The sequence below is a fragment of the Anomaloglossus baeobatrachus genome, chromosome 6, assembly GCF_048569485.1.
Source record: "Anomaloglossus baeobatrachus isolate aAnoBae1 chromosome 6, aAnoBae1.hap1, whole genome shotgun sequence".
Classification (NCBI taxonomy): Eukaryota; Metazoa; Chordata; class Amphibia; order Anura; family Aromobatidae; genus Anomaloglossus; species Anomaloglossus baeobatrachus.
In genome coordinates this window covers 471344059-471370356 of record NC_134358.1, presented here as the reverse complement: position 1 = coordinate 471370356, position 26298 = coordinate 471344059, and the positions used below count along the sequence as shown (strand labels likewise).

General features: G+C 48.0%; 1 protein-coding gene across 2 annotated transcripts in view; it reads right to left on the bottom strand.

The window, feature by feature from the left end:
* HIBADH (3-hydroxyisobutyrate dehydrogenase) overlaps positions 1-26298 on the bottom strand; it is a 268039-nt gene that overhangs the window by 217353 nt on the left and 24388 nt on the right. Inside the window, exon 1 of one of the 2 annotated variants that reach the window (XM_075316683.1) lies at positions 11344-11482. The exons of the other annotated variant lie outside the window; for it this stretch is intronic. Coding sequence (XP_075172798.1) covers positions 11344-11416 — 73 coding nt within the window. The 5' untranslated portion in view covers positions 11417-11482. Of the gene's footprint in view, positions 1-11343; positions 11483-26298 lie in introns of those variants that run through there. 2 annotated transcript variants of the gene reach the window in all.

Genomic DNA, 26298 nt, shown 5'->3' with positions numbered 1-26298 from the left:
TCTACCCCAGCGTGGGGTATCTTCAGGGGGGGGAAACTGCGCCTCCTTGTAAGGGGTCCGTCCACCCTTTACATTGGCACAAAGTGCTGAAAATCAAAAAAAATATATATATCACTGGCGGGTAGAGAAAGGTGTCATAACACCGTGCATCACACCTTTTTGCTTAGCTACAGACTGGTTAGTGTATATACTGAATCATGCCCACTGCCAAACATACCGAAAGTGAGCATAAAAACCCACCAGGAATAGACCATGGAGCATTGGAAGGTGGGTCCTGGTGTGATCATTTATGGGTTGTTGTTTTTTTTTTATTATTATTATTATTATTATAATAATCATGCTGATATGTGAATAAGCTCACATGTATTGCCCTAAGAGATGGCACTAAGGATTTTTTTTAAGCCAATGGAGGCAGTATAATGCCCAGGTCAAGTTTTACTGGGAAACCTTCGGCCCGGGCATTGGTGTGGCTAACACCTACCTAAACATTGCTGATGACCAAGTAAACCCCCCATGGTAATAGTATCCGCTAGAGCAGGGCTGGGCAAAGTGCAGCCCACGGGCCACATCCAGCCCTCTGGCTGTTCCAATCCGGCCCATAGACCAGGACAGCCGAAGGGCTGAAAACAGTTAACCACATCATCAGCTCCACTAATACTTGCCGCCTGTTATCATCCGCACCCTCTGGGTGTGGAAAGTGGTGAATACATTGATGGAGAAGGAGCTGCTTGCCACCATTCATCGTAAGACAGCACGTGCGATGACGTCACATCAGCGCATAGGCTATGCGGAGGGGGTTAGTGCAGCAGAGCGCCGGGGGAACGGGTGCGAGGTAAGAATGTTGTGGGTTTTGTTTTTTTCCTTATGTGTATGGGCTCATACTGTATATAGGAGATTATGAGAGGGCCCATGTTGTAATTAGGGCGCTATGTGGGGGCCCGTGCTGTATTTAGGAGGCTACCCTGGGGCCCATGCGCTATTTAGGAGGCTATGCGAAGTTTATGATGTATATAGGAGGCTATGTTGGATTTCATAATGTATTTAAGAGGCTATGTGGGGGTTCACATTGTATATAGAGGTGCTATGGGGGGAGCTCACACTATATATTGAGTTGCCATGTGTGGGCTCACTGTATATAGAGGGGCCTTTTGGGGGTTTATACTGTATCTAGAGGTGCTGTGTGTGTGGGGGTGGGTCATACTGTACATGGGGGAACTTTACCATACTTAATTATGCTCAATATTAAATTGTATAATTAATATTACTATAAAATAATTATATGGTAATATTCAGCAGAATTCTTTTCAGCCTATTGGTTCGGCCTTTGACACCAGTCATTATCTCTCATGAGGCCTCTAGGGAAAATTAATTGCCAACCCCGGATCAAGACATAGTGGTCTTTATCAGCCATATAACGCTCCATGCCATACTGAAAAAAATTGTTTCAATGTGCCATGTGCAATGTGTCATGGAAATTTCTTTGCCACCAAAATCCTTTGGTAATGCAGCTGTGGGAAATGCTGAAGAAGCAAGTTTAATACATGGAGGCTCCATTTCACTACCTACAGTGCCTTGCGAAGCTATTTGGCCCCCTTGAATTTTTCAACCTTCTCCCACATTTCAGCTTCAAACCAAGATAAAAATTTTAATATTATGGTGAAGAATCAACAAGTGGGACAAAATAAAAAATAAATAAATGAAAATTGTGGCGTGCAATATTATTCAGCCTCTTTACTTTCAGTGCAGCAAACTCACGCCAGAAGTTCATTGAGGATCTCTGAATGATCCAATGTTGTCCTAAATGACTAATGATGATAAATATAATCCACCTGTGTGTAATCTAGTCTCCGTATAAATGCACCTGCTCTGATAGTCTCAGTGTTCTGCTTAAGCGCATAGAGCATCATGAAGACCAAGGAACACAACAGACAGGTCCATGATACTGTTGTGGAGAAGTTTAAAGTCGGATTTGGTTACAAAAAGATTTCCAAAACTTTAAACATCCCAAGGAGCACTGTGCAAGCGATCATATTGAAATGGAAGGAGTATCATACCACTGCAAATCGACCAAGACCCGGCTGTCCATCCAAACTTTCATCTCACACTGCAGTCTTGCAGCGCTGGGGTCCTGGGTTCAAATCCCACCAAGGACACCATCTGCAAGGAGTTTGTATGTTCTCCCCGTGTTTGCGTTGGTTTCCTCCGGGTTTTCCGGTTTCCTCCCACACTCCAAAAACACTCAGAGAGCCTAGATTGTGAGCCCCAATGGGGACAGTGTTGCCATTGTATGTAAAGCGCCGTGGAATTAAACAGCGCTATATAAATGAATAAATAATAATAATAATAATAATAATAATAATAATATCTCAAACAAGGAGAAGACTGATCAGAGATGCAGCCAAGAGGCCCATGATCACTCTGGATGAACTGCAGAGATCTACAGCTGAGGTGGGAGAGTCTGTCCATAAGACAATAATCAGTCGTACACTGCACAAATCTGGCCTTTATGGAAGAGTGGAAGAAGGTGCTCTGGTCAGATGAAACAAAAATCGAACTTTTTGAGCACAATGCCAAACGATATGTTTGGCGTAAAAGCAACACAGCTCATCACCCTGAACACACCATCCCCACTGTCCAACATGGTGGTGGCAGCATCATGGTTTGGGCCTGCTTTTCTTCAGCAGGGACAGGGGAGATGGGTAAAATTGATGGGAAGATGGATGGAGCCAAATACAGGACCATGCTTGAAAAAAACCTGTTGGAGTCTGCAAAAGACTTGAGACTGGGACGGAGATTTGTCTTTCAATAAGACAATGATCCCAAACATAAAGCAAAATCTACAATGGAATGGTTCACAAATAAACATATTCAGGTGTTAGAATGGCCAAGACAAAGTCCAGACCTGAATCCAATCGAGAACCTGTGGAAAGAGCTGAAAACTGCTTTTCACAAACGCTCTCCATCCAACCTCACTCAGCTCGAGCTATTTGCAAAGGAAGAATGGGCAAGAATTTCAGTCTCTCGATGTGCAAAACTGATAGAGACATACCCCAAGCGACTTGCAGCTGTAATCGCAGCAAAATGTGACGCTACAAAGTATTAAACTTAAAAACTAATATTCCATGCCCCAATTTTCAGTTATTTATTTTTTAAAAAAAGTTTAAACTAAGCAATAAATTTTATTCAACTTCACACTTGTTGTTGATTCTTCACCATAACATTAAAATTTTTATCTTTATGTTTAAAGCCTGAAATGTGGGAAAAGGTTGAAAAATTCAAGGGGGCCGAATACTTTAACAAGGCACTGTATAAGATAAAGGAACCACTGCTAGCAACTTTGTGCCAAAGATCACAGAACACCCTCATCCGTCTTGTGGAAGCCACAACTAGGTGGCTCAGAGCTAGTTTGGTGGCAGAATGAGGACCTATACAATAGTAGGCAGGTGGCCTAATGTCATTGCCGATATGTGTGGTTGTTTGTTTGGTTTTTTGTTTTTTTTTTAAAACCCCTATTTTGTAAAGTATAATTTTGTAGCATTATAAATATAATTTTTATCTGACACAAAAAAACCCACCAAAAATGTTAAAACAATTTGTGAAAAATATGTAATTTTCTGGAAATACATTACTCTCCATTCATCTCCACATGGCTTGATGTACAACTAGATTGCTTTTCTAATGGATGTGCTAATTTAACACCAATCTAAACCCTTTTACACCAAGACGTACTTCTCAAAACCAATGTTCTTGAGAAGTCACATAAAAAAAAACAACCCAGAAACCATGACCTATACTGCCCTACAGAGTTTGGATTGTAGCACTAATCAGAACTACAGTGGTCTATGAACCTGTGCTCCATATGTTCCAAAATTTGTCCATACAAAACCTGTAATTAAAGAGGAACAGCCACTTGCTCAAAAAAAATTGGAGTTAAATACCTTGTAAAAACTCCGAGCTCCCATAATTCAGCCGCTCTTTTCAGTTTTGTGCTGCGTCACTCCATTGGAAAGCAGAGATTCATCATTGTTTCTTTTGGAGCGCACTATCGGAAATCTCTGCTTGAAGAACAACTGGGTGTTTGATAGTTTTCTCTGGAGGCAGCTTTCAACCCCCACCCAAAATGCTTCAAGTCACAGCTCAGCCACAACTGACACTGATAGCATCTGATCTAGCAGTTAGAAAAGTGATGGGCAGCATGTGGGAATGAGGGGTGACAGCACTTGTTCCCAGAAAAAAAACTGAAGAAAAGCCCAGTTGGACTACAAAGCAGAGATTTCACATAATGCGCTCCAAATGTAACAAATGTGATTATCGCTACAATGGAGTGGCACACTATAAAACAGGAAAGACTAGCAGACTCTGGGGAGCTCAAGGATTTTAATACGTAACTCAATTTTTTGTTATTTTAGCAAGTGACAGGTTCTCTGATTTGTGCCTGGATCACTGCTCTTCTTCCAAATGGCCCTACTAGTCTGCACACTGGGATTGGTTTTGTTTTGTCATTGCATTTTGCCTGATGTGACATCTATTTGAGCAGAACACTGGTAGAACATAGGATGACGGCCTTACAGATTTCTTTTTTCAGGATGCATTCAATTCTATATCGGTTATGACTTCACGTTGGTGTTTTCGTATGGAAATGCAAACATAAAAATACACAAATGTTAAATACAAAGAAAGCACGCATATGCAAAAGAGAGGTGCATCTTTACAGGTTATGGGGTGGGCCTATAGGCTGTGTATAGGCACAGAAGCCCAGAGAAGAGGGGAAGGGGGCCTCTGATCAGAATACTAAGTGGCAATAGGTCTAACTTGTGGAGAATTTGCATCTTTAGAATTTAGCTGGTGAAGTGGGGAGTACTCATAGCTGTGTGACTGAAGTACTATAGTTACATGTTTATAGTTTTGTGAAATTTGTGGCAATATTCAGTATAAATTTGTACTGTACTTTCACAATAAGGTACTCCCCTTTGGGCGCAATATGCACCCAGAACGACGAGCAGTTCTGGGTGCATATGGCAAATCCCTGCCTAAAGCCGGGGGCCACACGGGGATCACTGCGATACCCTCGCATGACACTCAGCTCACGCTGGCAGTACAGCAGAGCCGAGTGTCATGGGAGTGTCCCTACAGCTGAGGTCCGATCGTGCGAGCGGACCTCAGCTGCAGGGGGGCGAACCGGCTCTGAGGAGGGGTGGACCAGTGTTCAAGAGGAGAGGGAGGAATTTACCTCCCTCTATCCTCCGTTGCCGGCTATTGCCATTCTCGCTCTGCACTCACATTACACCAGTGTACCGCGAGTGCAGTGCGATTTTTCTCTCGCCCCATAGACTTGAATGGGTGCGAGAGAAACAATGATCGCATTGCACCCGCAGCATGCTGCAATTGTTTTCTCGGTCCAATTAGGGCTGAGAAAATAAATCGCTCATGGGTGCTGGCTTATAGGCTAATATTGGTCCGAGTGGAATGCGATTTATCATCGCACTCCACTCGCACCGATTTTCATGCCGTGTGTCTTAGGCCTTACTGTCCCTGAGGGAGAGAGTGTTTTAAGGCATTTTTATTAATATCTGCAAAGTCAAAAGTTTCATAATTGTTCATTTCTATTCCCCACTGTGAGATTCCAATAGTAAACGCCGTGTAGGCTCCCAGGGTCCCCAATGTAAAATACTAAAAATGTGGAGCTCAGTTTGCATAATACATTGGGGACCCTGGGAGCCTACACTGCGTTTACTATTGGAATCTCACAGTGGGGGGGCAACATTTATAATAGGAATTAACAAAGCTAATAAGGTCATATATGTGTCACACGTATCTCATGTGTATGTCCCACGTGTGACATCTGTGTTTGCATACGTGTCACACGTACCGGAGAAAACACGGGTCTTTCAAATAAAAAGATTTTCTATATTTACCTGTATCCAGCGCTGTTTTCTTCGGCTCTACTGCCCCCCGCTCCTGACCGCTGATCATTATACTCATAGAATATTCACTGCAGTGAGGAGCTAGGAAGCCGGAGCATTGCGGGGACAGAACTGGGTACAGCACTGCCGAGGACAGCACCGCGGGGACAGGTGAGTATTCAGCAAGCAGTGTGTGTGCAGTGATGTCCAGGAGGTCATTGGAGTTCCCAATGAACTCTGATGACATCCTTATGACACCCACTCTACAGCGAGTGTCAGGATGGTGAGTTCACAGGCTTATCAGAGTTTATTGGGAACTCTGACGAGTCCTCGATGCTGTCCCTGCGATGCTCTGGCTTCCAGGTCCTCACTACACACACACACACACACACACACACACACATATATATACACTGAGCACATATACACACCGAGCACGTACACACAGCGCACATGCATGTATAGACTGAACACAGACACACACACACTGCTGTATACTCACCTGTCCCCAGTGATGTGGTCCTCAAAACTGAAGTCCCCCACAATGCTCCGGCTTCCAGCTCCTTAGTGCAGTGAATAGTCAATATAATGAGTGGCGGTCAGAAGCAGGAGGCAGCAGAGACGACGAAAACAGCGCTGTATACAGGTGAATATAGAAAATCAAAATCTTTTTATTTAAAAAAACCCGTGTTTTCTCCGGTACATGTCAGACTGATGTCACACGGATCACATTAGTGTGCGGTCCCGTGTGACACCCGTGCTGCAGGAGAAAAAAACTGACATGTCTCCATGTGTGTGTGGGGTCACACGGTCCATGTGAAAACACAATTGTGTAACAGTATAGAATACCATTGTACGTGTGGCATCTATGTTAAAAATGGACATCACACGAACGTCTGAAAGGGGCCTCAGTGAGAGTGATCTGTCTCACTTGCCGACACTGACAACTCCTCACCCCAGCCACTAGGTCGTTACAGCACAGTAAGAGGAGGAGTGTCGGCGCACTGAACACCATCATGGGAGCAGCAGGTAACACTACCACAGGAATCAGGTCATATCATCAATCTCATCAGAATTTTCTATATTAAAAAGAAAAAAAATGTGGAGTAATTTATCTTTTTATTCATCCGTTGATGAAGCTGTGTAAGTGCTTGAATGTTGTGTAGCAAGCCGTGATAAAGATACAATTTTGGAGTACAAGTCACGATTTGATTACTTTTTATTACATATTTTGGGAGGTGAAGTGACTGAAAAGCAGCAATTCTGTACGCAGTTTATTGTTTTTACTAATTTTACATTTATGATTGGGGAAATGGGGTGATATCAATTGTCATTTTTAAACGTTTTCCCAATATTAAAATTGGAGTACTAGGTGCACACTTTGTGTGGTCAAGAGGCTCAGTGCACCATCCCACCTTGTGGGTTTCCATGTCCCGGCCTCCTTCACTGGTGATTGACAGCACTGACTTGACTAGAGCGAGAACTGAAGAGAAAACTAAGGGAAGTCAGCCATGTCCGTCAGCAAGGAGGCCAGCACGGAAGGAATGGTGCACTTATGCCCTTGGCAACACAAATTGCCCATCGAGCACAATAAGGCCACATGCACACGTTGAGTTTTTTACCTAACTATTTTTAAGCCAAAACCTGTAGTGGAACAATTAGAAGAAAAATAGGTTTCCTCGAAAATGAGCCCTAGCAGGAATTTAGGAATTTTCAGCCTTTTCAGCGTAAGACTTAAATATAAGCCCTACCTTGAAAATAAGACCTAGTTCCAGTTCAATAATGAAGTGTCCATGCAGCTACAAAAAAAAGTTAAAGAATACTGCAGGACACTTCATTATAGAAAGCATATACCCCCAAAAGAGAGAAGACAGAAGACCCCAATCATACTCACCAGACCCCGAAAGGGAGGATCTGCAGTGGAATGCATCAAGCACCTGCGGTGGAACGTGCGTACACACACACACACACACACACCTATTGCTTTCAACCAGCACGGGAACCTGGGACGCAGTCCAGTGAGGCGCAAGGACCTGCGGTGGAACGTGCATACGTACACACACACACACACACACAGATACCTATTGTTTTCGGCCAGCAGGGGAACCTGGAACGCAGTCCAGTGAGGCGCAAGGACCTGCGGTGGAACGAACGTGCGTACACACACACACACACCTATTGCTTTTGGCCAGCAAGGGAGCCTGGGACGCAGTACAGTGAGGCGCAAGGACATGCGGTGGAATGCATGCATTCCAACGCAGGTCCTCACGCTCCATTGCACTGCGTCCCAGGTTCCCCAGCCAGATGCAATCAGTATCGCCGGACATTGTGTGATTGTGTGTGCGATTCAATGTGTGATTGTGTGTGCGATTCAATGTGTGATTGTGTGTGCGATCTGATGTGAGCGTGTCGGCCAGAAGCAAGGGAGGACCACTGTGGAGCATAACTGCTGGGAGCACCCGTCAAGGAACACAGGAGGGAGGACCAGGGAGCGACACAGACGTCTGGGGTCTGGTAAGTATGATTCTCCTGGGGTGGTCTGCCTTTTTGGGGGGTAAACTTACCTCAATCCGTGTTACCTTGAGAATAAGGCCTAGTACATTTTTCGGGGCAAAAAATAGTAAACAGTGTCTTGTTTTCAGGGAAACACGATAGAATAGAAACACATCACGACTTCTGAATTTTTCACCCACTCCTGGTTTTGTCTCAGAAATACTGAGGTAAAAACTCATCAAATACTCAACGTGTGCACGTGGCCTAAGGGTGTAGTCAGATAGAAGTATATGAAGTGGTCACAATCGGGTCCGGAGAGCCGTGGCCACTCCAAGCATCGCAGCCTGATATTGAACCAATATATACGGAAATAGTAATAGCAAGTGGTTTTTACATTGCAATGCATTATGGTCATTCTTTTAATGTTTATTTAGTGTGTGCACATTCTCCTGGGGTTATATCCCATCTAAAGCTGTATGCTTAGCTTATCATGTCAATTTGGGCTGGCAAACTGCTTCATTTTTATTTCACCTTTCATCCAGTATTGGACTAGAACTTGTGATCATTTGATCCCTTGTACTATGTATTGCAATACTACAATATTAAAGGTGTTGTCCGGTCTAAATGTATGTGTGCAGTCGCTCTATGTGACCCCAGACTTATGAATCCTGACATTGTGCACCGTGCACCGTGAGGATTTGCCGGTGTCAGAGCCAGAAATGGAGCTCATGAGGCTACAAGTATGTGATATGTATACTTCCAGCCACAATCCGACTAGACGGGCGCAGCCTCGCTCAATGAAAGTGTATAGAGTGAGGCTGTGCCCTCCTGGTCAGAATGTGGTCAGGAATATGCCATTCCCAGCTCTGTCACTGGAGATTTAGATCAGAAAACCCCTTTAAAAGAGAATCTGTCACCAGCATAATGTAGAGACAGAGACCCTGATTCCAGTGATGTGTCACTTACTGAGCTGCTTGCTGTCATTTTGATAAAATCAATGTTTTCTCTGCTGCAGATCTAGCAGTTATACAGAGCTCATGAATAGGCTGGACTACGTGCAGCACGCCAAATAGTCCTCAAATGATAATCTACTGCTGATTAAACAGTGACTTTATCAAAACTATACTAAGCAGCCCAGTAAGTGATACATCGCTGGAATTAGGATCTCTGTCCCCACATTATGCTGCTCTCAGATTAGGTGGTAAAAACCTGGTGACAGATTCCCTTTAAGGAGGTGCAAGATGGCAGTGATGAGGACCTACTGTAGGCTCCTGGCTACCACTGCAATCGCATCACAAGGTAGTGCTGGGCACCAAATTCAACCATGTAAATACCACTGATGGTCATTAACAATGACTCTGAAATAGTTAAAGGGAACCTGTCAGGTGCAATATGCACCCAGAAAAACGAGCAGTTCTGGGTGCAAATTGCTAATCCCTGCCTATCTGTCCCTATTTCCCATAGCATAGATAAAGAGATCTTTAGAAAAAGTATTTCTAAAGATCTTTTATGATATGCTAATGAGGCCAGGATCTAGTTCCTGCACTCATTCCTCCCTCTTAGCATAGTAGCACACCCACAGGGGCGTACTAACATGCTATTCAATGTTCACTGAGCAGCGTCATCATCGGTAGTACGCACATACCTGTGTCCGTTGTCACCACATCAGACTCCGGGCAGTGTGCATGATCAGAAGTCCTGGCATTCCGGTTATGCGCACTAGTCCTCTCTGAAGCTGGAATGCGTACTCCCGGCTTCATAGTGTGCATGAGTGGAAGTGTCAGGACTTCTGATCAGCGGCGACAACGGACACAGGTATGTGCGTCACTGCCGATGATGATGCTGGGCAGTGGGCATTGAATAGCATGTTAGTACGCCCCTGTGGGAGTGCTACTATGCTAACAGGGCGGAATGAGTGCAGGAACTGATGCCCTTGCAACTTGTTCCTGGCCGCATTAGCATATCATAAAGGATCTTTAGAAACACTTTTTCTAAAGATCTCTTTATCTATGCTAGTGTATACAGGGACAGTTAGGCAGGGATTAGCAATATACACCCAGAACTGCCGTGGATCTGGGTGCATATTGCACCTGACAGGTTCCCTTTAAACAGCAGCAACCAGTGAAGTTAGAGGAAGATGCCGGCAGCTGTGTAAGGGCCCATTCACATTGTGTCCTCGTGGTGCTCACTGGTCCCGTCAGGGCTTACGTCCGAATCCCCACAGAATGCAATTCAGACGTATGCGGCAACAGGGCCATTGACTATAATGGTGCAGATGGGAGTCACCATTGACTATATCTGTGTGTCCGCCTCCAATAGGTGGTGCATGACTGGGCACACGGTGACCATCTGCACCACTATAGTCAGCGGTCCCGTCAGCAGATACATGTGAATCCCAGTTAGTGGCGGGGTTCAGATGTAAGCCCTGTCAGGACCACTGAACATGGGGAAGAATGCAGTGTGAATGGGACCTAACACTGCTGGCATCTACCAGGTATGACGCAGCCTCACTAGGACACCACACACCCTGCAGACAGGTGCAGCACTGCTTTAGGAAGATTGTAGCTGTGGTCCTAATTCTGCACTACAAATATAAATAACGGGGGGTTCACCATTGCATTCATTTAATCGTGCTGATGTGGGGAGCGGGCAGCTTGGGTTATATGGGAAGTCCTGGCGACAACGGAGAGGGACCGGCGGACTCACTGGTGACAGATGTGGGGTCAGGGTGGGCACTGTGATATCTGCACCCCAATAACACCAGGGAGCAATGACTGACCACCCTGTGTGATCAGGACAGAATAGGAGACATGCCAGAGGCTGAAGTCACAGGAGACTCCCTGCAGGGACAGGGCACATATACAGCACAGCAGCTCACACATAGCCAGTGCTTACAGTGCTGTGCTCACTAATGCACAAGGGGTGTACAGCACGGGCCGAGGCTTACCCGCTGCCAGGCGTGCATGCCTGCTGATACAGCTGTGCAGGGCACTGCCAGACCTCCAGAACAGAGCAGCCATGCTTCTTCCTCCCAGCTGACCTCCACTTCTAGGATCCTGGATTAGACGCTTGTGATGACGTCAGAGAACCCTATGACTGACACCTCTTTCAGCCAATCCATGACACAGTTCAGTATACACGTCCAATTAAGGGACGGAATAATGCCACGCCCATACACGCTCATACAGCTATTGACGGACTGGGGCACGGCCCCGAGATTCACAGTGCGGGATTGGCTAAGGCTGAAGAATAGGGGGCGGGGATTGGAGCGCAGTATACGGAACGGTCCTGAGGCAGGACCGGAGCATTGTGTTGTGTGACCGCAGAGTCTGCGGACGGGTGCAGGGTGCTGCGGGCGGGAGCAGGGTGCAGGGTGCTGCGGGCGGGAGCAGGGTGCAGGGTGCTGCGGGCGGGAGCAGGGTGCAGGGTGCTGCGGGCATGAGCAGGGAGCAGGGTGCTGCGGGCGGGAGCAGGGTGCAGGGTGCTGCGGGCGGGAGCAGGGTGCTGCGGGCGGGTGCAGGGTGCTGCGGGCGGGAGCAGGGTGCTGCGGGCGGGAGCAGGGTGCAGGGTGCTGCGGGCGGGTGCAGGGTGCTGCGGGCGGGAGCAGGGTGCTGCGGGCGGGAGCAGGGTGCTGCGGGCGGGAGCAGGGTGCTGCGGGCGGGAGCAGGGTGCTGCGGGCGGGAGCAGGGTGCAGGGTGCTGCGGGCGGGAGCAGGGTGCTGCGGGCGGGAGCAGGGTGCTGCGGGCGGGAGCAGGGTGCTGCGGGCGGGAGCAGGGTGCAGGGTGCTGCGGGCGGGAGCAGGGTGCAGGGTGCTGCGGGCGGGAGCAGGGTGCTGCGGGCGGGAGCAGGGTGCTGCGGGCGGGAGCAGGGTGCAGGGTGCTGCGGGCGGGAGCAGGGTGCAGGGTGCTGCGGGCGGGAGCAGGGTGCAGGGTGCTGCGGGCGGGAGCAGGGTGCAGGGTGCTGCGGGCATGAGCAGGGAGCAGGGTGCTGCGGGCGGGAGCAGGGTGCAGGGTGCTGCGGGCGGGAGCAGGGTGCTGCGGGCGGGTGCAGGGTGCTGCGGGCGGGAGCAGGGTGCTGCGGGCGGGAGCAGGGTGCAGGGTGCTGCGGGCGGGTGCAGGGTGCTGCGGGCGGGAGCAGGGTGCTGCGGGCGGGAGCAGGGTGCTGCGGGCGGGAGCAGGGTGCTGCGGGCGGGAGCAGGGTGCAGGGTGCTGCGGGCGGGAGCAGGGTGCTGCGGGCGGGAGCAGGGTGCTGCGGGCGGGAGCAGGGTGCTGCGGGCGGGAGCAGGGTGCTGCGGGCGGGAGCAGGGTGCTGCGGGCGGGAGCAGGGTGCAGGGTGCTGCGGGCGGGAGCAGGGTGCAGGGTGCTGCGGGCGGGAGCAGGGTGCTGCGGGCGGGAGCAGGGTGCTGCGGGCGGGAGCAGGGTGCTGCGGGCGGGAGCAGGGTGCAGGGTGCTGCGGGCGGGAGCAGGGTGCTGCGGGCGGGAGCAGGGTGCTGCGGGCGGGTGCAGGGTGCTGCGGGCGGGAGCAGGGTGCTGCGGGCGGGAGCAGGGTGCAGGGTGCTGCGGGCGGGAGCAGGGTGCTGCGGGCGGGAGCAGGGTGCTGCGGGCGGGAGCAGGGTGCTGCGGGCGGTCACCGGCTCCATGTATCATCCTGCAGCGCAGGAACTTTGCAAAAAATTAAAAACATATAAGAGGCGTGTGGTCACTGGGCAATGGAAAAGGATAAACAAGAAAGAAACGTAATGGCTTCATCCGGCATTCCAACCAGCAAGACAATCTGTATTTCTTTTGTCACATTGCAAAGGTAGCGAGGATGAGCGTATTCCAAGTGTACTGACACATACAAGACTGTGTATCGGAGAGGAGGGGCCTATAATAACGGCCTACAAGAGATCTAACACTATACAATAGATCCAAAACTACTATATATAACACAATAGATACAAAATGACACAGTACATAACGTATACAAAACTGTACACTACGATATGTACAAAATGATAAAATAGATACAAAACTATACAGTCTATACAAAATAATACTATATATACTGTGCATATATATATATATATATATATATATATATATATATATATATATACATATACTAGCTGTAGTACCCGGGCGTTGTCCGGGATAGTAACTGTCTCTCTGTCTCTCTCCCAGTCTCTGTCTGTGTGTCGCTGTCTGTCTCTTTCCTTGTCTGTCTGTTTCTATGTCTCTGTCTGTATTTGCATCAGTCTATCTGTCCGGCTGTCTCTTTCCTGGTCTGTCTCTTTCCTGGTCTGTCTCTTTCCTGGTCTGTCTCTTTCCCGGTCTGTCTCTTTCCCGGTCTGTCTCTTTTCCCGGTCTGTCTCTTTTCCCGGTCTGTCTCTTTTCCCGGTCTGTCTCTTTTCCCGGTCTGTCTCTTTTCCCGGTCTGTCTCTTTTCCCGGTCTGTCTCTTTTCCCGGTCTGTCTCTTTTCCCGGTCTGTCTCTTTGCCCGGTCTGTCTCTTTGCCCGGTCTGTCTCTTTGCCCGGTCTGTCTCTTTGCCCGGTCTGTCTCTTTGCCCGGTCTGTCTCTTTGCCCGGTCTGTCTCTTTGCCCGGTCTGTCTCTTTGCCCGGTCTGTCTCTTTGCCCGGTCTGTCTCTTTTCCCGTCTGTCTCTTTCCAGGGCTGTCTCTTTCCAGGGCTGTCTCTTTCCCAATCTGTCTGTATCTGTATCTGTGTCTGCGTCTCTGTCTGTCTTTATCCGTCTCACCACCGACATCTTTTTACCTCACACATAAGCTTGTTATACTAACAGCCTATTTTGTTCCTATGGCAACCACTGACAGTTGCTATTAATAACCCCTATCTCCCATCTCCATTCAGTTTAATGGCTGCAGGATTTTTGTAGAGTAACTGGAAAGCACGGGGTTTTCCCACCCAAACATAGTCTATGACGTTCCCTGAGTCACATGGGGTGTCTGTGCAAAATTTCGTGATTGTAAATGTGGCGGTGCAAATTCCTTTAGCGGACATGCATACATACACTGAGCTTTATATATTAGATAACGCAATATATACAAAATAATGCAATATATACAAAACACTTTGTACACACTATATACAAAATAATACACTAGATACAACATTAAATAATGTATACAAAACTACACTATATAATATATACAAAATGTTAAAAAAGATACAAAACTATACAGTCAGGGCCAAACGTGTTGGCACCCTTATAATTGTTCCAGAAAATGAAGTATTTCTCCCCAAACAAAAATTGTAATCACACACGTTTTATCATACAATGTTTATTTCCTTTGTATATATTGAAATAACAAAAAAAAAAACTGAGAAAAAAGACAAATTGGACATAATTTCACACAAAACTCTAAAAATCATCTGGACAAAATTGTTGGCACCCTCAACTGAATAGTTGGTTGCACAGCCTTTGGAATATGTAACTGAAATCAATCGCTTCCTATAACCATTTACAAGCTTCTTAAGCGGGCTTTACACACAGCAACACTGCTAGCGATGTCTCTGGTGAATGTACCCACCCCCGTCGGTTGTGCGTCACGGGCAAATCGCTTCCCGTGGCGCACAAGATAGCTAGGACCTGTCACACATACTTACCTGCCCAGCAACATCGCTGTGGCCGGCGAACCGCCTCCTTTCTAAGGGGGCGGTTGGTTCAGCGTCACAGCGGCGTTACTAAGCGGCCGCCCAAAAGAAGCGGAGGGGCGGAGATGAGCGGGCCAAACATACCGCCCACCTCCTTCCTTCTTCATTGCAAGCGGCCGCAGGTACGGTGATGTTCCTCGTTCCTGCGGTGTCACACGTAGCATTGTGTGCTGCCGCAGGAACGACGAACAACCTGCGTCCTGCAACAGCAACGATAATCGGGAAAGGAACAACGTATCAACGATTAAGTAATTTTGATCGTTAACGGTCGTTCCTGCGTTTCACACGACACGACGTCGCTTACGAGGCTGGATGTGCGTCACGAATTCCGTGACCCCAACGACATCTCGTTAGCGATGTCGTTGCGTGTAAAGCCCGCTTTACACCTCTCACCTGGAATTTTGGACCACTCTTCTTTTACAATCTGCTCCAGGTCTCTAGTATCTGATGGTGCCTTCTCCCAACAGCAATTTTAAGATCTCTCCACAGGTGTTCAATGGGATTTAGATCTGGACTCATTGCTGACACTTCAGAACTCTCCAGCACTTTATTTACATCCATTTCTGGCAACTTTGTATCTTTGGGGGTCATCATCCCACTGGAAGACTCATGACACAAACCCAGTTTTCTGACACTGGGCGCTACAATGTGAATCTAAATGCTTTGGTAATCTTCAAATTTCATGATGCCTTGCACACAGTCAAGTCACCAGTGCCAGGGGCAGCTTAAAACAACCCCAAAACATCTTTGAATCTCTACCATATGTGACTGTAGGTACTGTGTTCTTCTCCTTTTAGGCCTCATTCCGTTTTTGGTAAATAGTAAAATGATGTGCATTACCAGAAAGCTCTAGCTTGGTCTCATCTATCCACAATATGATTCCCGGAAACATTTTGGCTTCTGTATATTTCGGCAAACTGCAGGACATCTTGAGTTGCTTTGGAACTTGATTGTGGCTGCTTATCCATTATACAAACTATCCTGCATTGCAACCTTTCATTAAATTTTGTCTGCCAGCCACATCCAGGGATATTTGCTACAGTGCCCTGGGTTGTAAACTTCTTGAATAAGTTGCACACCATGAAGAATGGAACATCATAATTTCTGGAGATGAATTTGTAACCTTGAGATTGCTGATATTTTTCAACAATTTCAACAATTTTGGTTCTCAGGTCCTCAGACAGTTCTCTTCTCTTTATGTTCTCCATGCTTAGTGTCACACAGAGACACGTAATGCAAAGATTGTGGTAACTTCTCCCCATTTTATCTGGGTTCAGGTGTAATTTTCATATTGCCCACACCTGTTACCACAGGTAAGTTTGAACGAGCATCACATGCTTGAAAAAAAAAATTGTATCCACTATTTTGGAAAGGTGCCAGTAATTTTGTCTGACTCATATTTGGGAATTAGTGTGAAATTATGGCCAATTTCCCTTTTTTTTCTCTGTTTTATTTTTTTATGTTGTTCCAATACACACAAAAGAAATAAACATGTGCAGGACAAAACATGAGTAATTGCAATACTTTTCTGGGAGAAATACTTTCTTTTCTGGGACAATGTCAAGGGTTCAAACTGCCAACACTTTTGGCTATGACTATATATGCTTTAAAGAGAACCAATCACCAGTATTTTCCAATATAAACTAAAGCCAGTGTTATACTGGTGCCATCATGCTGATTCCATACATACCTTTTTTTTTTAATCAGATCATTTTTTATTAAACACAATACAATCAGTACAGGGAGAATACATTGTTTTGAATATATGTCAATACCAAAACTCACTTAAATGGCATAATATAGGTCAGCCACACAATTCCTTGTCTGTATAAATTTGTGTCATATTCTAAAGGCCCCGTTACACGCAACAACATCGCTAACGAGATGTCGTTGGGGTCACGGAAGTCATGACACACATCCGGCCTCGTTAGTGACGTCGTTGCGAGTGACACGTACGAGCGACAGCTGACGATGTAAAATACTCACCAAATCGTTGATTGTTGGCACGTCGTCCATTTCCCAAATGTCGTTGTTCGTCCAGAACGCAGGTTATTCGTCGTTCCTGAGGCAGCACACATCGCTACGTGTGACACCCCAGGAACGATGAACAGCACCGTACCTGCGTCCTCCGGCAATGAGGTGAGCATCACTTTCCTGTGGCTGCTCTCCGCCCCTCCGCTTCAATTGGACGGCTGCCGTGTGATGTCGCTGTGACGCTGCACGAAACGCCCCCTTAGAAAAGAGGCAGTTCGCCGGCCACAGCGACGTCGTTAGGAAGGTAAGTATGTGTGACGGGTCCTAGCGATATTGTGCGCCACGGGCAGCGATTTGCCCGTGACGCACAAACGACGGGGGCGGGTGCTTTCTGCGTTTAAAGCCCCCTTTATTTTCATAAACAGAGCAATTAAACCTAACTTTGTGAGAAAACAAAATTAAAGAATCAAAATTAACATTTACAACAATACATCTGTCCAGCAGGAAGATTATTTACCAGTCACGTCGCTTCACAACTTATCTCCGCTCCCATCCACCCCACTCCTTCCTATCTATTCATCAGATCTGTCCCCTCCAGCCGCTCCTCACATAATTCTTCAAAGTTTCACATCATCCTACAGAGCTACCAGGTTCTTTTTCCAAGATATTTCCCTTCATTGTAGACATAATAACAGACGATCCAGCATAGCGTCTTGGACCAGGGCAGTAGAGGGAAGGCCTGGTGCCTCCATCCACGGCTGCCATATTTTATGAAATTTACTCAGCGCTTTTCTCTTTAAGCAGACTCCTCTTTCCAGGCTAAGAATGTGATTCATCTTATTTTTAAGCTCCATTAAGGTTGGGGGCGAGGGATCCAGCCAAAGGTATGCCAACAATTTCCTTGTTTGGTAAAGAATAGTGTAAAGCGGGCTTTACACGCTACGATATTGCTAGCAATTGCTAGCGATATCGTACGCAAAAGCACCCGCCCCCGTCGTGCATGCGATTTCGTGTGATCGCTGCCGCAGCGAACATTATCGCTACGGAGGCGTTACATGCACTTACCTGGTCGGCGGCGTCGCTGTGACTACCGAACAATCCCTCCCTCAAGGGGGAGGGACGGTCGGCATCACAGAGACGTCATTGCGACGTCACTAAGAGGCCGGCCAATCAAAGCGGAGGGGCGGAGATGAGCAGGACGTAACATCCCGCCCACCTTCTTCCTTCCGCATTGCGGCCAGCGGCAGGTAAGGAGACGTTCCTCGCTCCTGCGGTGTCACACACAACGATGTGTGCTGCCGCAGGAGCGACGAACCACATCGATAATCAACCATTACCGATTTTTGGTTTTGGGACGACCTCTCCATGGTGAACAATTTTCACCATTTTTGAGGTCGCTTAAGGTCGCTGGTAAGTGTCACACGCTGCGATATCATTAATGACGCCGGATGGGCGTCACTAACAACGTGACCCCGACTATAAAACATTAACGATAGCGTAGCATGTAAAGCCCCCTTAATACCCAGGGCCGTTAGAGAATCTGGGTACACCCCTCCCTCCCACAAATTCATCAGGCAGATACGGGGCAAGGGCTGTATTTTAATGTGGTACACCTGTTCTATTAGTTCCAAAGCTTGCTTCCAAAATTCACCTATATGACCACATTCCAACATGACATGGATTAAATGGGCGTCATCCTGTCCACATCTGACACATTGTGCGTTTAGTCTAAGGGGCACTTTGCACACTACGACATCGCAGGTACGATGTCGGTGGGGTCAAATTGAAAGTGACGCACATCCGGCGTCGCAGACGATATCGTAGTGTGTAAATCCTTTATGATACGATTAACGAGCGCAAAAGCGTCCAAATCATATCATCGGTGTAGCATCGGTCATTTCCATAATTTCGGAAGGACCGATGTTACGATGTTGTTCCTCGTTCCTGCGGCAGCACACATCGCTGTGTGTGAAGCCGCAGGAGCGAGGAACATCTCCTACCTGCGTCCTGCGGCTCACGCCGGCTATGCGGAAGGACGGAGGTGGGCGGGATGTTTACGTCCCGCTCATCTCCGCCCCTCCGCTTCTATTGGCCGGCTGCCGTGTGACGTCGCTATGACGCCACACGACCCGCCCCCTTAATAAGGAGGCGGGTCGCCGGCCAGAGCGACGTCGCAAGACAGGTGAGTGCATGTGAAGCTGCCGTAGCGATAATGTTCGCTACGGCAGCTATCACAAGATATCGCAGCTGCGACGGGGGCGGGGACTATCGTGCTCGGCATCGCAAGCATCGGCTTGCGATGTCGTAGTGTGCAAAGTGTCCCTTAGTCCTATCTTAAACATAAGGCCAGGTGACTTGTACACCCTATGGATGAGAAACAGCTGAGAAAGCCTTTGACATTCTGAGACTGCCATTTTAGGAATCTGTTCCAATATATCCGACCATTGGTCATCAGTTAAGGGTCCTAAGTCCCGCTCCCATTTATTTTTGACCATTAACGGGTATCTATCCAAATGGGCAGACAGTAGTCTCCTATATAGTTCTGATATAATACCTCTAGAGGACTTGACCAAAGCACTCAACGTAGAATTATGTCACATTCACAGGGCCATACATCCTCTGTCTCTCCAATGCGTGTCGCAGCGATTCTATACATTCCTTTAGTTGTCAGATTGGATGTATAGTTTTTGAAATACAGGCAAATAAATTTACAGAAATGTACAGCTTTTTCATTGGCAGCAGCTGCCGAATAGCTAATATGTAAAAAACAAAAAATAGCCAGCTTACCGTAAAGATGTCTGTTTGATATGCTGCTGTTTCCGTGAAAAGGCTCTGCGTCGGATAAGATGGCAAGAGCTCATACCACCATTGCATATAGAAGAGGGAAAAAAAATCCAGCGAGCTCAGAAATTGGTGCAAAAATAAAGGAAATTGTCAAGCTGCCACCAAGGGGAGCAGGAGCTCTGCAGCAGAAGACACTAAACGGACCAATGAGAACCAGGAAGCAAATACACAGTGTTCTCGTACACTGCCTCACACCACAGCTGGGGAGCAGAGCTGCGGGGCATGCGAGGAATAGTCAGGCGAGTCGGGTCAAGCACAGTATGGGCAGAAGAAGAACTAGAGAAAAGAGCAGAAGCAGAGTCAAGGTCAAGCCGAGGTCAGAACCAGAGGAAGCAACCGAGTGGGGACGTAGGAGAGGGGACAGAGAACTGGAGGGACGACCAGGGAACGGAACACAGACAACGGCACGGGGGTACAGTAACAAATGGATCAGGATATCACTCACATGACCAGTAATCAGAGGCAAAGCAGCGCTCAGCTTATAGCCGACGCTGGTTCACTGGAAATGTCAGCTGTTAAGGCATCCATGCTCCGAAAGTGAGGCCCGGGAGAAGGCTCCGCCCCCTAGCCATGTGGACGGAGAGGTGAACCATGACAGTACCCCCTCCTCAAGGGGGGCCACCGGACTTCCAGGCTTCCCAGGAAACTTCCGGTGGAAAGCCGCAATCAACCGATCGGACCTGTCCTCCGGACCGTAACCCTTCCAATGGATCAGATACTGGAGGGAACTATGAGCCCATCGAGAATCGATAATCCGCTGGATCTCGTACTCTTCCTCACCGTCCACCAATATCGGAGCCGGAGGGGTATGAGAATCCACCACCGATGGAACAAATGGCTTAAGCAAGGAGTTATGAAATACGTTAGGAATACGCAAGGTCTGGGGCAGTTGCAACCGAAAAACCACCGGGTTGACCACCTCGATGATCTCATAGGGTCCTATGAACTTAGGACCCAACTTAGCAGATGGAACCCTAAGCCTAACATTCCGAGTGACCAGCCACACTTTGTCCCCCACTTGAAAGGAGGGTCCCGGAGAACGCCATTTGATTGCCTGGTGTTTCTGGGACCGCTTAGCCTTCTCGATGCATCGTCGAACCTCCATTAATACCTCCCCCTGACGCTGAACGACGGAGTCGGCCCCTGGACACCCCAAATCTACTCTGGAGAAGGCCCCAAAGTGAGGGTGAAACCCGTAATTACAGAAGAAGGGAGATGTTCCCGTAGACTGGTGGACTCTGCTATTAAATGCAAACTCCGCAAGGGGCAAAAATGTACACCAATCTTCCTGCTGAGCAGAAACCAAGCACCGCAGGATTTGCTCAAGGGTCTGATTCGTCCTCTCCGTCTGCCCATTGGACTCAGGATGATAGGCGGATGAGAAGGACAACTCAATCCCCAACCCCCTGCACAAGGCCCTCCAAAACCAAGAAACGAATTGTACCCCCCTGTCAGATACAATATTCAGGGGCAACCCATGTAACCAAACCACCTGGTGGATAAAGTGGTTGGCAAGGGTCGCCGCATTAGGTAGACCTGAGAGGGGTACGAAATGTGCCTGTTTACTAAAGCGATCCACCACCACGCAGTTCACAGTCATGCCATTAGAGGCAGGACTCCATTTGATTATGGTACGAGATTCCCAATCAATAACGGGATTATGCAACATTAACCAAGGATACCCCAACACTAAATCAGCAGGGAGGTTGTCCATTACAAAACAAGAAATCAGTTCAGAATGCAGAGACCCGATCACCAGAGTAAACCTTTCTGTAGCAAACTGAATGCAGTTTTGAGACAACGGTGTTTTATCAATTGCCAGGAGTTGGATAGGTCCATCTAACCTCACTGTCCCTAAGGGGCACTTTGCACACTGCGACATCGCAGGTGCGATGTCAGTGGGGTCAAATTGAAAGTGACGCACATCCGGCATCGCATGCGACATCGCAGTGTGTAAAGCCTAGATGATATGATTAACGAGCGCAAAAGCGTCGTAATCGTATCATCGGTGCAGCGTCAGCGTAATCCATAATTACGCTGACGCGACGGTCCGATGTTGTTCCTCGCTCCTGCGGCAGCACACATCGCTGTGTGTGAAGTCACAGGAGCGAGGAACATCTACCGGCGTCACCGCGGCTTCCGTAGGTTATGCGGAATGAAGGAGGTGGGCAGGATGTTTACATCCTCCTCATCTCCGCCCCTCCTCTCCGATTGGCCGCCTGCCGTGTGACAACAACAAGGAGGCGGGTCGCTGACCACAGGGACGTCGCACGGCAGGTGAGTGTGTGTGTGAAGCTGGCGTAGCGATAATTTTCGCTACGCCAGCTATCACCACATATCGCTGCTGCGACGGGGGCGGGGACTATCGCACTCAGCATCGCAGCATCGGCCTGCGATGTCGTAGTGTGCAAAGCCCGCCTAACTCTAATCTTTGAACACATCTAGAGTCAATGAAGTTCATAGCGGACCCACAATCAACAAAGGCAGTAGCTGACCAGACCGACTCCTTGACCCGGAGGGCAACGTTTAGAAGAATCTTATTGGAGGAGAGGAAATGTACCTGTTAGTCTGGCCAACCTCCTCGGCCGTTACCTAGACTTAGAAGTTTCCCGACAACTGTTTAGCAGGGGGGCAAGCTGGGCAGTCCTTCCTCCAGTGTCCATGGTGTCCACAATAGAAACACAGCTTGAGATCCCGATGTCTTATCCTCTCTTTCTCATCCGGACTGACGGCTCCAACTTCCATGTGCTCCATAGCTGGCAAAGGAGGCGTCCTAGGCAGAGTGGCAGGAATCTCACGCATGGTACAACTTCTTTCCCGTAATCTACGGTCCATGCGAACTGCCTCCGTCATTGCATTGTCCAAGGTACTGGGAGGAGGGTGCAAAGCCAAGGCGTCTTTCAGTGTGTTCGAAAGACCTCTCTGGAACTGGCACCTGAGTGGAGAATCATTCCACCGTATCTCAGTGGACCACTGCCGAAACTCAGAACAGTATTGCTCAGCAGTGTGATTCCCCTGAGTGAGACACATAATCCTGTCCTCAGCCATCCGTACTCGGTCTGGTTCATCGTATATCACCCCGAGGGAGTCAAAGAAGAGGTCAACCGAATGTCCTTCTGGGGCCAAAGAGGGTAAGGAAAACGCCCAGGCCTGGGGACCACCTCTATGTAACGACATAATGATCCCCACCCACTGAGTCTCGTCCCCTGAGAACTGAGGTCGGAGAGTGAAAAGAAGTCGGCAGCTCTCTCTAAATGTCCGGAATAGATTTTACTCCCCAGAGAATTTATCGGGGAGCATCACCGTGGGTTCGGGAGTGTTAAGTTGGACATCAGTGGGACTATGACGACCCACATTTTGTAAGGTAGATGCCCCTAAGGTGGCCCTCGCAGAGGCGGAGACCTCACTCTGCAGCATATTATGTGAAGCTACCAGGGTGCGATGCTCTGCAGCCAAATCCTGAACCAACTGAGTGAGGTTGGCCACTTGCTCACACAAAGTACTAAGTGGGTCCATTATAGTATCCCTCAAAATGCATAGAAGGATGTCACTACCAAGGTAACTGGCATTCAATTCCTATGGGAAAACTAATGCCTATTTGGGGCCAGCTATACTGTCAAGCTAACACCAGGGGGAGCAGGAGCTCTGCAGCAGAAGACACTAAACGGAGCAACGAGAACCAGGAAGTAAATACACAGTGTTCTCGTACACTGCCTCACAGCACAGCTGGGGAGCAGAGCTGTGGGGCATGCGAGGAATAGTCAGGCGAGCCGGGTCAAGCACAGTACGGGCAGAAGGAGGACAGGAGAAAAGAGCAGAAGCGGAGTCAAGGTCAGGCCGAGGTCAGTACCAGAGGAAGCAACCGAGTGGGGAGGTAGGTGAGGGGACAGAGGACTGGTGGGACGACCAGGGGACGGAACACAGACAAGGGCACGGGGGCACATGAACAAACAGATCAGGATATCACTCACAGGACCAGCAATCACAGGCAAAACAGCGCTAAGCTTATAGCCGGCGCTGGTTCACTGGAAATGTCAGCTTTTAAGGCATCCAGGCTCCGGAAGTGAGGCTCAGGAAAAGGCTCCGCCCCATAGCCATGTGGAAGAGGAGGCGAACTTTGACAGAAATAATTTTATTCCATAATATTTAAAATCTTAAAGAGCAGCATATAACAATATGTTAAGGCAGAGATGAAAAAATTATTCCTGCTGGAAACGCATGACAAGACGCGTTTCGGCTATGCCTTTATCACTGTCATGATGACAGATCACTGTCATTCAAATATTATGGAATAAAATTATTTCCTTTAGATTTGCACCAATTTCTTAGCTTGCTGGATTTTTTACCCTCTTCTAATAGCTAATATGTGAGTCGGGTTTTGCTATCTATTCCCACCCCTGTCTGCTGCCTGGCCTCTGTAGATGCTAAACTGTATGGGCTTCTTCCATGTATGTGTCATTTCTATTACATGATAGGGGTGTGTTAGAAATGCAGCCCATACAGTCTAACATCTACAGAGGCCAGGCAGCAGACAGGGGTGGGAATGGATAGCAAAACCCAACCCACATTTTTATGATCTGGAACCATGGAAGACCACCACAAATCATTGGCAAAAGGTGACAAGATCATTGGCAACTAATCTGGCCGCCATCCCCTTACTAACCATCAACGCTAGAAGTAGCCAAGGGGTGAACTAACATCCTATGCACCGCGAACCCAGCTGGAGAACTAGCTATCCTGAAGGAGGGAAAGATGAATAACTCTCTGCCTCAGAAAATAGATAAAGAATAGTAAGCCCCCCACATTCAAAGACTGCGGTGATATAGGAAAACACAATACACAGATAGATGATAGGATTAGCAAAAGGTGAGGCCCCCACTGACTAAAATAGGAAAGGACAGGAAAGAGGCTGATGGTGGCCAGAGAAAAACCCTGCAAAATTCCAAATTCCTGATAGTACAGGAAGGCCCTCAGATCGCACGATCTGCACTCCGTCCTATATCAGGCGCTCTTGTCATACCAATGAACAGAAAACAAGAATCATTACAAATTCAAAAAGCCACAAACACATGGACTAATAGGAGCTATACTCCAAACATAACTGCAGGGAGCTTCCCAGCTAAGCAACTGAAAGGGAAGATCCCTGCATGCAAATAAACTGAAAACAACCACAGCAAATGACAAACTCAGATAAGAGTAAAAGAACCAAACAACAAATAAAGAGCAAGCACTTATCTGGGGTAGATGTGGTGTGGAGCAGAATGAAGCAGGCTGGGGAACAAAGAACAACTGACATCCAGCATAGCCTGCTATCACACCAGGATTTAAATAAGCAGAGAGTTAGCAATGGAAACGCCCATTGCTCAACACACCTGGTCTATGTCCAAACCATTCCTGGCCACAAGAGGGAGCTTCCCAGCAGCCAAAGCATAACTGACATTCACAACAGTACCCCCCCCTTGAGGAGGGGTCACCGAACCCACACCAACGCCACCGGGTCGCTCGGGATGAGCATGATGGAAGGCGCAAACCAACCTGTCTGCATGAATGTCAGAAGCCACAACCCAAGCGTTATCCTCCTGCCCATAACCCTTCCATTTCACAAGGTACTGAAGCTGATGCCTACTGCGACGGGAATCCAGAATTTTTTCAACCTCATACTCCAGATCCCCTTGTACCAAAACAGGGTCAGGAGGCACTGCTGCAGGAACTGTTGGCTCCACATGTTTCTTCAACAAGGACTTATGGAAGACATTGTCAATCTTAAATGACACAGGCAGAGTCAAACGGAAAGATACAGGGTTGATAATCTCTGAAATCTTATAAGGTCCAATAAATCTGGGCTTAAATTTAGGAGATGGAACTCTCATAGGAATATTTTGAGAGGACAACCACACCATGTCCCCTACTTTAAACCGGGGACCAACACTCTGGCGTCGGTTGGCAAACCTTTGGGCAGTTTCTTAAGACTGAAACAATTTATCCACTACCTGCCCCCAAATCTGCTGTATTCTGTTTACCACCGAATCCACCCCTGGACAGTCAGACGCCTCAAGCTGCCCCGAAAGGAACCTGGGGTGATACCCAAAGTTGCAGAAAAAGGGGGACACCAATGTGGTAGAGCTAGCTCTATTGTTAAGGGGAAATTCAGCCAAAGGCAAAAATGAAACCCAGTCATCCTGAGCCGCAGAAACAAAACACCGTAAATAGGTCTCCAGGGTCTGGTTAGCCCTTTCAGTCTGACCATTGGTCTGAGGATGAAACGAAGAGGAGAAAGACAGCTGAACACCCAATTTGGAGCAAAAAATCCTCCAAAACCTGGATACAAACTGCACCTCTCTGTCAGAAACAATATTTTCGGGAATACCATGCAAACGAACAACATGTTGGAAAAACAAAGGCACCAACTCTGATGAAGACGGCAACTTAGAT